Raw genomic sequence first — 12,174 nt, 5'->3', positions numbered from 1 at the left:
ATACCTTTGTTCTTCATGCCTGAGATCTGCCTGGTCATCCTCCACTCGCCTGTGTCATGCTTTATGAAACAGGCCACCTCTGTCACGTTTCTGCAGCCTGTGATGTCCAGCAGGGCACTATGTGTTGCACTGTAGGTCCCATCGAGGTTTGGCACAGTATGGTTTTCAAAACCTTGGTATCCACCACATGTTGAGGTCAGTGCGACATCTGCAGACGCTGGATAGAACTCATCCAAAGTACACGTCACCGGCACTGTTAAGGTAGGCTCTTCAGAAGAAGACACTGATAGCAAAACCTTTGGAGGAGCTGCAGAGAAGAAGAACTGGTCAATCTTTATGAATATGCATCAAATGGATCTTCTAGGGGTCATGGCACCTTACAATGTTCTGCTTAATAAATGTTTCTAGGCATTAATTGTTACTATAAAAAGTTATTTTATCATTGATGCTATGACAGCGAGAGTATTTTTTTTAACAATATGAGGACGTTTTATTCCCTCCAGCCCTACCTGCTGTGGAGTTCTTTTTCTGGGCGATTGATGCCAGCAATCCATTGTCATTGCACAAAGCTCAGATATTAAAACGAAGATCAGATTATACTTGTCATTTTAATATAAATGAAGGCAAATTTTGAGAAATCGAGGAGAGCCCATGTCACAAAAGGTGTGTCAGGGAGCTTGGAAAAAGTATCAGATATGTAGGAGATGCTTATAATTAATCAATTATATCTGTAAGGAAATGGTTCAGCTCATCTGTGCTCATTTTTTAATGGGACTACCAAAGGTGGTACTTCAAGGTATCAAAAGAATCATTACACTGAACCCAACATGATGCCCAAGACAAATTTAATGTAACTTATAAGTAAATAGTGATTTTAGAAAGTTGCCACTCTGTTGCCCTAAGTTTTTCCTCTGGCAGCCCACCAGCGAAGAAAGGGGTTGTGCAATCTTGGTAGAAGGCTAAATATTGCATTCAGGGACAGGTAGATGCCACATTTTGCACATTTTGCAAGGAGTTGTCGTCAGGCGGGAGAGGAACTGGTAGTCCATTGGCTAGTTGTACTTCATCCCTGAAGGCAAGTTCTTGGAACGAAAGTGGCACTCCTGGTACCAGCACCTCAATTCAGTTCTGCACTGGACAGCAGACCGAAGAAGGACTGCCCTGTTGTTCCCTTGACCTGGCAAAAAGAAGCTGCACCAAAGTCTGGACTGCACCTGATGTTCCTGGGCCAGCAAAGAGAGGGATGTCCCTTTGGTACCCTGCTTGAGGAAGTTGTGACTACAAGCGTCAGTTGGCTGCTATCCTTTTGCAGCTACAGTGCCACAAAACCCGAAGAAGCCTGTCTTGGCAAGTTGGTAGCTGAAATTGCTTGGACACAGCTGACTGCCAAAGTGCAGCCTGGGAGAACAAGTCCCAACCCTCAAAAATTGCATACTTATCTGCTGGAGCAATGAGAATCATCGGAGGTCAGGTTGGTTGCCCAAGATGGGTACTAACCAGGGCCGGACTGGCCGTAGCAGGCACCGGGCAATCCCCCGGTGTGCCGCATGGGTGGGGCGCCAATTTGGGGCCCCTGGAGGCCGTTTTTGTTACAGGGCCGTGTTTGCAAAATCGGCCCTGTAACAAAATCGGCCAAAAAACGGCCCTGGCAAAGAACTCGGCAGCACGCACAACCCCTCCGGGAGAACGGGGGGTGGGGGGCAGGCTGAGCACTTTGCCAAGGCCGGTTTTGGTTCCCAGTCCGGCACTGGTACTAACCCCAGTTAAAGAGAACCTCTGGTTTGTCTGTAACCAGAGACCAGTAGACCAGTTCCACTTGATTGTTGGCTGTGTGGGACATCGACTCCTATGGCCAAAGTCGCCCCACCATAACAATGAACCAAGGAGTAGCCCCAGGAAGACCCCCATCACTGGATCAGCATCCTCAGCATGTTCATCATTCAGCATCCCTTGCATTAGGACTAGTCCTTTGAAGTCTATGGCAGTTCACCCATATAACCTGGAACTGGACTAGGGGCTTTTTTGATGTCAAGATAACTGTCCTGCCTTATTGGCCCCTGTGACTTGCTCCCTGCTGGAGTTGGACGCTCATAGCTGAATACAACTTTATTAAACTTTTCAATGTAAGGAAGATAGGCCTTACAACACTGTCTTTACAATGGAATAACTTTACCATGAAACTTTTACCATGCAATGCCTTTACCACACAAAACCTTTACCAAGCATGCCTTTACCACAAATATGCCTCCGCCATGCATTATGCATGCCATTCCAATGAAAAGTAAGCATATTAAAGGCAAGTGTGTGTGTGTGTGTGTGTGTGATATATGTATTTATATATATATGTATATATATACATATATTTATGTATATATATATATATATATATATATACACACACACACACACACATATATATTTACTGGAAAAAACAAAGGTTACAGGAACGTTATAGTTAGGCTCACATTTGACTTGTATAAAACCATAGAAATTCAGCAGTTGTAGTTACCTGAGCTTACTATAATTTACACCCCCTCAATCCACTGCTTATGATTTCACATATTACATCACTCATGACATGGTCAGTGATATGAATGAATGAATGAATGAAAGAGTTTTTTGTATAGCGCGACGTTCACTCCAAGGAGCATCTTGGCGCTTAGCGGAAGGAAAAGGGACCTCTGCCGATTTTAACAGAGGAAAGGATGGCTAAGAGAGAAACTTTAAATTGGAGATAGCGCTAGGTGGTGTGGGGTAGCAAAGATCCTTCTTTTGAGGAACTTCCTAAAAGTGAGTTCCGTTTGTGTGTGCCTCAGCAGAGTGGGTAAAGCGTTCCAGGCTTTTGTCCCTAGTACAGCCATACTCCTCCACCCGGGGTTTTCAATTTGAAATTGGGGATGGTTAGCAGGTTCTTTGATGTGGACCGCAAAGTACGTTTGGTGTTCCTTTTCCAGTTTCGCTTATGGCTTTGTAAGTGATGGTCAAGATTTTAAGGAGAATCCTTTTGTGAACCGGTAGTCAGTGAATCGATTTGAGTGCCGCAGCTGAGGGAAGAGTCCCTAGGGAGCTTGAGTACCAATCTCGCCTCAGAATTCTGGACCACCTGCAATTCTTTCACAACCGTATTTTTGTTCCTGCATAAAGAATGTTGCAGTAGTCCAAACAAGATAAAATTAGGGCCACTGCAAGTGTCTTCCTGGCAGGCAGCGGGAGTAGGTAAAAAAATCTTTGGAGTGTTTTTATGGTTTGGAAACACATGCCTACGATGGCAAGTGCTTGCTTGTGAAAAGATAGTGTGGGGTCAAATTTTATTCCTAGATTTTTTACTGTGTCGACTGTTGTGGGAGGGGCTTCAGAGTCAGAGGGCCGCCATTGGTTAGGTCTAAATACATTTGACTTCCCAAACAACATAATCTCTGTTTTGGAGCTATTACATTTAATGTGATTTAGTTTCATCCATTTCATTACTGCAGTGAGACAGTGGTGGAACTTCTCTTCTACCGCTGTGGAGTTTTTGTCCAGAGTGAGGATCAGCTGGGTATCATCAGCATATGCAATCGATTCAATATTGAAAGTAGCTATCAGAGAGAGAAGTGGTGTCATGTAAAGATTAAATAGGGTAGGGCTCAAGGATGAGCCCTGGGGGACCCCTGATCACAACCATTTCTCTCCCGATTTGTAACTACCCAATATTACAATCTGATGTCTTTTATCTAGGAAAGATGTAATCCAGGCGAGAGCCTTGTTTTTTATTCCGCTGTGTTCCAATCTGTCTCTCAGGATGTCATGAGAGACAGTGTCGAACACCGCTGATAGGTCCAACAGAATCAGAACTGCCTCCTTGCCCTGATCCAAGGCAAACTTTAGGGTGTCGGTGGTGTGGAGCAGCACTGATTCAGTTGAATGGCCTGTTCTGAAACCTGATTGCCTGGGATGCATGGTATGGGTTTCTTGCAGGAAGTCATTAAGTTGGGAATTGACTATTTTCTCCACGAATTTACTATAACATGGTAGTTGTGAGATAGGTCTGAAGTTGGAAAGAGTGGTGGGGCCAGGAAGTTTCTTTTTTTGGAGTGGCTTTACAGCAGCAATTTTCCAGATATCAGGGATTTTTGCTAGCCTAAAGAGGGCATTGATGATCTGATTGATGATGGGATTTACTGTGTCTACCAATGCGTTTAGGATTTTCGGAGGGCATGGGTCGAATGGTGAGCCTGACTTGCAGGAAAGGATGGCCTGCCTGGATTGTTCTAGAATAATTTCATTGAAACATGTGAGTTCCTTTTTTGTTCCTACTGCTTGGGCTTTATTTGACTGGGGTGGTATGTTAGTAAAATCTTTTTTTAAGTTTTTTATTTTCTTGTCGAAGAACTCAGCAATGTCATCGCATAGGTCCTGTGAAGGAGGGATTTCACGCTCAAGGTTTGTAGGGGTAGTGAAGGACTTCACTATATTAAAGATAGTTTTCTGATTGTCATCTGCCCTGTTTATTAGATTAGCATAGTGCTTCTTTTTCTCTATTCTAATTTGTTGTTGGTATGCTCTGAGTGCTGATTTGAAAAGCGTAATTTCTTAAACCTCAAAGTGTTTCCTCCATTGTTTAGGTCTTGCCTACGGAGCGAGCATGCGCTCCATAGGAAAAAGACCTATAGAAATCGCTTCAGCTTTTCAGCCAAAAACGTGCACGCATTGCATTGCTTTCAATGGCAATGCGTGCACGTTTGGTGATTCCTTGTGGGAGCGAGCTTTGACAACATATGTTTGCTTGCTCCCGCAAGGGAATTGCTGTGTTCCCCATCCAGAACTAGGGATGTGCTGCCACCTGGTGGCCGTTAACAGCAAAATGCCCATGGAGGGAGGCCATACACCATTCACTCTTTGGGGTTGGTCCACTGACGGGTTCATTTTTCTGGCGTGAGTGACCTCTCCGTGGCTCAGTTTCCAAGGCAAGCGACCCGCGTGGGTGACCTCTCCGTGGCTCGGTTTCAAGGACCGGCCCGCGGCATGGATGCCTTCGCCTATATGCTGAAGGGTCTGCTGTAACAGGCCACGGCGCAGATGAGTTCCAGATGGAGGGGTTGGCCATGGGGGGCATTCTAATGCAATTATGAGCCTGGATTAGAGAATGAGTGAGTCCTTGCCTCCCTCGGTGCATGACCCTGCCGCCGCTTCCGCCGCAGATGTTTCTTTCGCGCCCTCGGCCCCACAGTAGGTGTTGCGTAGTGTGATCTTGGCCCAGCCTGAGTGCCCGCATCGAGCCGTACTCAGTCTAGGATGTTTACTGACATTGTCTCTTGTGCAGAATTAGTCCTGTGCGGGAAAATCCAGGCATCAAAGAATTTAACTGATTATCTTGGGTGGGGTCTACATTTTCCTTTCCATCCGAGTAGACCTCTCGCTGGAAGATGTCACAATAGGCTGCACCAGGTGAATGATGTCCTGATAGACCTCAGCTGTTGTATGCCACAACTCATCCGGTGACACGTCAGAACAGGTTCAGCCGTGTTCCTTGTGTCACCATTCATGCAACAGGCGTCCTCGGTTGATGGTGTCACAACAGAGCTCCTCTGGCATTCGATGTCACGGTTCGAGAGGCCGGTGTCGCGATACGATTAGTCCAGTATCTGGTGTCACGCATGTCTCTAGAGCCCTCCTGATATCAGCAAGTGAAGGACACTCCGCGGGTGACCTGGTCAGTCAGTTCATGGTGCCAGATTGTTGATCTGCTGGGAGGAGCACAGCCGCTGCTGGGAGGGTGGCCTTTGTTTTGACCACGATTACTTTTGAACGATTACATAGGTAGGAGGGACAGGGAACAGTGCACCACACGCTGCACCAAGCAGGGGGGCGTTGGCGCTTTGGGTGCTAGAGAAGTCCCCCTCTCCTATTAACGGGCTATGAAATTCGGTTAATTGTTTCCTTAAATGAAATTAATTAAATTCAGAAAAAATCTTTAACTTTCACACTCAAATGTGTTTAACGCAGTTTTTGCTTTTTTTATAAACTCACGAGATAACTTCAGCCCTTAATTTCTCTTGCCGCCCTTAACAATGCGGAAGGAAATCAGCTCTTTAAAACACAAAGTAGCCGCCCCTTCCCTACCAGCTGCGCCCTGTCAGCCTCACGAGACCCCGGCTCAGTGTCTTACCTTGGAATAAAAGGGGCATGCCTTTTATTGCTGACCATTGCTAGACTCTTGTTTCGACGGGAGGTGGCTAACAAGACACGCCTGGGGTTTCCAGGTAAGTTTAATTACAGGATATAGGGCTACCAGGAGATTCTATATTATCCCTTGAAGCGGCTAGGTATATTTAAGTTCGTATGAAGGGTTTCTAGCGCTTTGGGACCTAAGGAAAGCCCTGCAGAAATGCTACAATCCAATGCAGTGAATGCCAGCAGCACTGAGCTCTCGATCACTCATCCATAAGTCGCATCACTTGGGGCGGAAATAAAGGTGCTCGAGGGAGAGGGGTTCTTCACTTTCTCATCACTGTTAATTTGGGTAAAATCGCCAGGCTGGCTCCAAGTCTGCTCAAGTTTTAACCATCCGAGTCCATGCGGAAAAGAGGAGGCGAAAGGAGACACATAGGGCCAGACCAGTGGGAAGTTTTAGACCGAGGACGAGTCGCCCTGATCCAACCATGCTTTGGGCTGCATTTCTGAAGCTACCTGGAACTCCTGCATTCAGAAGCGTTATTTCCACCCATAAATCATTTTAATCTAGCGCCCCTAATGACCATTTGTGGCGGGGCCACATGACGACTCGATACTATGTCACACCTGTTACCAAATAATGGCTGAAACACTGAATATTACGCTACGCTCAGGGTTTTCTGCTGTCTTCCTGGATTCTATGACCCGAAAGTGAACTGTAGATTGGATGAATGCGCCTTCTATCAGGAGCTTTTATTTGCCTTTGCAAACAGGATTGGAAGAATGTTTGTGAAGTCACAAACTCTTACACATGTTTGCTTTATTTGAAAAACGTCTGCCATTAATGATCTTTCTACAGTTTTCTTGATTCACTGAGTTAAAAGGACGGGTGCTCGAATTTACAGAGTAAATGCTCACCTTTTTGAGGAATGTTCGCAGATAACTTTATTAGATCGAGCTGGAGAACAATTCGAAGCATTGTCCAGCTCGACAACTATTGTTGCCCGTCTCCTGGGAATCTGAAACAGGGGTCGGGCATGCGCGGCGATTGGTTTCTGTGAACGTGCACGTCCAGGCCGGCGCCGTGCACATCCACTGCCTCAGATTCCCACCTAAACACGCAGGCAGGCAGGCACACACACAGACGCATTCACATACACACGCCCCCCCACCCCACGCAGGCAGGCAGGCACACACACAGACGCAGGCACATACAAGCGCATGCGTGCACACACACACGCCACCCCCACGGGCTCACGTGCACACAAACACACTCGTACACATCCCCTCCCCCCCCCACTCACCGGGCTCTTTCAGCGTGTTCCGTGTCCCCGTCTCTCTCATCAGCCAGTGGGTCAGTCTCGGCATGGGAGCTCCACAATGCTGGTCTTCACCCGGTCCCCTCCTGGTACCGGGACTTCAGCTGCCGGACTTCGTTCTCCAAATAGCGCGCATGCGCGGGCAGCCCCCGCCCTCTCACTCTCAGCCCAGGCTGCTTTCGGTTTTGCTGTCTTCCGTGTTTGCTGGCAGCCTGTTCCTCCTGCCCAAGTCGCACACCGGACATAAAACTCTGAAATGCATGCCATGGGACTCGGCTCGGTGGGGGCTCAAGGCGGCAGGGTGGAAGCAGAACACGGCCCTACCCAGGCGCTGACCATCAATGAGAGATTAAAGCCCGTTTTGGGATCAGCCAGCTATGACGGCTAGTACTCTCAGCACCCCCCCCCAACACAACCCTGAACGTTCAGCACAGCACCCCCCCCCCCAACACAGCCCTGAACGTTCACATAATGGGTGCCGAATACACTCTAAAGTACCTGTCTACTCCACAGAAACAAACAGGTGGACAGAGAACAAGCAGGCGCTGCAACCACTCGGACCTTAGCTTTCACTTCCATTTCAAGTCGAACACAGCCGCACATGGGTCACACCCTGTGCCTATTTTGAGCCGGTGGTTTCCGGTACTAGGCACGGCACCTGCACTTAATTGGTTCCAGTGCCTAATTGGTTTCCAGTGCTTAATGGTTTCTGGTGCTGAGAGATAAGCAAAATTTCGGTTTATGAATACAGTATGCATTCCAAATTACTAATGCCCCCCGAGGTGGGAAGCACCTCGCCAGGGACAAAAGCGTACCAGTCTATTCCCTTGCCAACTGACGAATAAAAAGCAAAGCAACGGCCTGTTTCCTAACCGTGATTTTTCCCGTCACAGGCTCCTGTAGAAGCCCGGTTGTGACAGATCAGACAGCTAGCTGCCCCAGACTATGAATAGCCAGCATGATCGGTCAGCATACTGTAGTGCAAGCAGGGTGGCAATAAACTACTAGGGGCAGGGAGGAGGTGGGGGTAATTCTATTAAGGGTCTCTCAATCTGACAGCTGCTTGCACCAGAAGCACACAACAGGAGGCAGTAGCACGCCCCAGTTATTAATGTGCCGCCCCTCCCCTGCTGCTGCTCATGAAAACATCCATCAGCATGCAGCCCCCCAGCCAGGGCATCCCTAGCCGTCCCCATTCCCAGGCCCAGCCTAAGCAGTGCTCCGAAGACCTGCCTAACGCTGCAGCACACCACAACCTTGCACAAAAACAAGCCCAGGCTTCACAGCCCGGGGAGACTGAGGGGAGAGTACAGGGGGTGCAGTCCAAACACATAGGAGTATAAACATCCAAACAGCGGGTGTTTTTATATTGAGCAGCCATGCATACTGAGTGATTGACCGCGAAACTTGCATAATTCCCCTACATGCGCCCATATGAAGAGTACACCGAGACCAGAATGCAGTGCTCAGCAGCCTCAAATCCATTCATGATTTCTGTCTTCTAGCGGCTAGTGGCGTAGAAAACAACAACAAGCATTTGCCACGCAATAGGTCTCATTTTTTTTGCGTGCAACTGGCATAGCGCTCGATTGGCCATAAGACCGGCATCTCCGCGCTTTTGTTTGTCCGGTAATAACATCTGTGCTGTGTTTGCGGTAGGAAACCTTTCTCGTGCTCGCTTCGCCTGTCCTCTGTGTTTGGGCTGACATTTGACTCAGTGGTGCCTCTAAGATGCCTGCAGGGTGTGTCTCCATGCATTGTCCCGCTATTTCCTTCGTCCATCTTTGTTTCATGGGTGTTGCACATCTACGCAGCAATTGCAGCAGAATATCACGCTATCGCCACCGTGATCAATATCTGTGGATTTGGTGGTGTAGATATTGTCTTTTCTTCCTTCCTCCACGAAATGGGGGAAATCCGTTTTTAATGTCAGCGATCAGAATGGCAGGCCAAGGATGGACTTGCAGTGAAATATTATTGAGGCATAGCAGACCCTGCGCAATGAACTAAACTTCCCTCTTGTTTTCATTCTGTTCTATTCTCCTATATGATTCAGTTTCTCACAACAGCATCACTGGGCGATTTATCTTCGTTTTTTGTGCCTTTCTGCCCCCTGTTAGACTCGTTTTTTGTGCCCTTCTGCCCTCTGTTAGACTCATGCACACCTGGAATCGGTATTTTACCACCCAATTGGATTGGGTGGTAAAATACCGATTCTTAAAGCCCTGTGGCACTCTGACATGTGCCAGCTACATCTGCATTTACAGAATCGGTATTTTACTGAGTCTGTATTTACCGATTCGGTAATTTTACCAAATCGGTAAATACAGAATCGGTAAAATACCGATTCTGTAAATGCATGCCCTACATCTGAAAACCCTAATACCGGTCGGAAACGGCCAAATTCGGCCGTTTCCGACCGGTATTAGGGCTCCTACATCTGGCCCCTGGTTTTTAATATTGTAGCGCCAAACATTCTGCCCGCTACTGACAGATTCATGGAGCACTCTTAACTAGGTGTAGGTGAAGGTTTAACCAGGGTCATAAATTCAAAGTGGAGTACATGCATTTCAGGCAAGCAGACTGTAAGAGAACAGTCACTGTACTTGGCACACACAGCTGGCATTAGGGGCACCAAGGTCCATGGGTGCCAAGGGCCATGGGAACACTCATAGGAACCCCAATAGTTGGCCTTATAGTTCGTCAAAAAGGACCAAATAAAATCCAGTGGACAAGGAGGTGAGTGGCCACCATTTTAAACAAGCATTTGCAATGCAATAGGTCTCGCATTAGGAAAGTTTGAGCTATTGGTCTTGTAAATGACAATTTTTTTATTTATGTGTTGTTTTTGAAAGTAGCTAAATTAATAGCTTTGTCATTTACAATACCAATAGTTATAACTTTCACAAATGTGACACCTATAGCATTTGTAATGCAACATGTTTTATATTTACGTGACTTAGATGTATTGATATTACAAATAACAATGGCTTTTAATTTTTTAAAATAATTAATACTTAAATAAAAGTGATTGTAATTTATAATGGCAATAGCTTAAACTTTTGTAAATAACTTTTGTGAAGATTATGTTCAGTGTATTTTATTGTGATGAAAATCCAAGAACAGAAGTGAAATATTAACATCTTTTTGTGACATTTGTAATAAAGCTTGAAACATTGAGAGAACGTATTTGAACCAGTGATGCTGTGGTGGTGCTGAGTGATGCTGTGGTTGCACTGAGTGATGCTGTGGTTGCGCTGAGTGATGCTGTGGTTGTGCTGAGTGATGCTGTGGTTGCGCTGAGTGATGCTGTGGTTGCGCTGAGTGATGCTGTGGTGGTGCTGAGTGGTGCTGTGGTGGTGGTGCGTGGTGCTGTGGTTGTGCTGAGTGATGCTGTGGTAGTGCTGTGGTGGTGCTGAGTGTTGCTGTGTTGGTGCTGAGTGTTGCTGTGGTGGTGCTGAGTGGTGCTGTGGTGGTGCTGAGTGGTGCTGTGGTGGTGCTGAGTGGTGTTGTGGTGGTGCTGAGGGATATGCTGAGTGGTGTTGTGGTGGTGCTGAGGGATAATGTGGTGGTGCTGAGTGATAATGTGGTGGTGCTGAGTGATAATGTGGTGGTGCTGAGTGGTGCTTTGGTGGTGCTGAGTGGTGCTGTTGTGGTGCTGAATGATGCTGTGGTGGTTCAGAGTGGTGCTGTGGTGGTGCTGAGTGATAATGTGGTAGTGCTGAGTGATAATGTGGTGGTGCTGAGTGATAATGTGGTGGTGCTGAGTGGTGCTGCTGAGTGATGTTGTGGTGATGTTGTGGTGGTGCTGGGTGGTGCTGTGGTGGTGTTGAGTGATAATGTGGTGGTGCTGAGTAATAATGTGGTGGTGCATTAAAAGTTACTAAAACAAAAAACATGGACACGAGTTGCTGCACAGTGGCAGGCCCTGTACAAAGGACTGCGCTTCTTTCATTTGGTTATTGCTGTATTTAGGTGATAAAGTGGTACGAAGGAGATGAAACCTTTAGAAAGGCAGTGTTAAATGGGTAAAAACGATAAAATATTAATACTATCACAAAATGTGCCTCATTATGCCACATAGTTTGCTCTTTCTTGCCGCATGATTTAGTCAAACCTGTCACATAATTTGGTCCTCTTCTGCTACATAAGTTCAGTGTCCATGCCTATATCCATTTTCTAATGCATGGATTAAACCCAGAGGTCCTACATTCCAATGTTTGCTTTTTTGTTTCTCGCTTTTTAATTTAAAGCATTCTACCCATAGTGGCTAGAATGTTCTAATAGCCTTATTACCTGCCGTAATTAAGCTGTACCAGACATTAAAGCCCTGCTTCCTCATTAAAGGCCCTCGCTTTTGGCTCGGGTCCTTAATGCTAGAGCTGGTCTTTTATGGCCGGTATGGTCCGCTACAGCGGTTTATGGGACTATGTAATAACCCTGGAATGTTGAGCGCCTAACGGAAGACAATGAAGTAGCTCCGGGCTTCTAATGGCCGGTAGAAGCCCGGAGCTCCAACATTTTAATGTTTTTCTAAATGTTTCTTCCTTTTTTATTTAAAACATTCTACCTTTAGTGGATGGAAGGTTCCAGTAGCCTTACAACCCTTTTGCCTCGGGCTATACCAGTTGTTAAAGGCCCTCTCCCTCGTTTTGGGCCTCGGGTTCAGGGCCTTTAACAACCGGTATCCCTCAGCAGGGTA

General features: G+C 46.8%; 1 protein-coding gene across 1 annotated transcript in view; it reads right to left on the bottom strand.

The window, feature by feature from the left end:
• The window catches only part of LOC144771760 (uncharacterized), a 29,570-nt gene extending 21,981 nt beyond the window's left edge, over positions 1–7,589 (bottom strand). Inside the window, exons 1-2 of the mRNA XM_078656060.1 lie at positions 7,458–7,589; positions 5–307 (exon numbers count right to left, since the gene is read on the bottom strand). Of these exons, the coding sequence (XP_078512186.1) occupies positions 5–307; positions 7,458–7,521 (367 nt within the window). The 5' untranslated portion in view covers positions 7,522–7,589. The remainder of the gene's footprint in view (positions 1–4; positions 308–7,457) is intronic.
• Between the last annotated feature and the right edge of the window lie 4,585 nt (positions 7,590–12,174).

This window comes from Lissotriton helveticus, chromosome 1_1 (genome assembly GCF_964261635.1).
Source record: "Lissotriton helveticus chromosome 1_1, aLisHel1.1, whole genome shotgun sequence".
In the NCBI taxonomy this organism is placed as follows: Eukaryota; Metazoa; Chordata; class Amphibia; order Caudata; family Salamandridae; genus Lissotriton; species Lissotriton helveticus.
The sequence above is the reverse complement of the archived record's forward strand: the minus strand, read 5'-3'. Positions and strand labels throughout refer to the sequence as shown.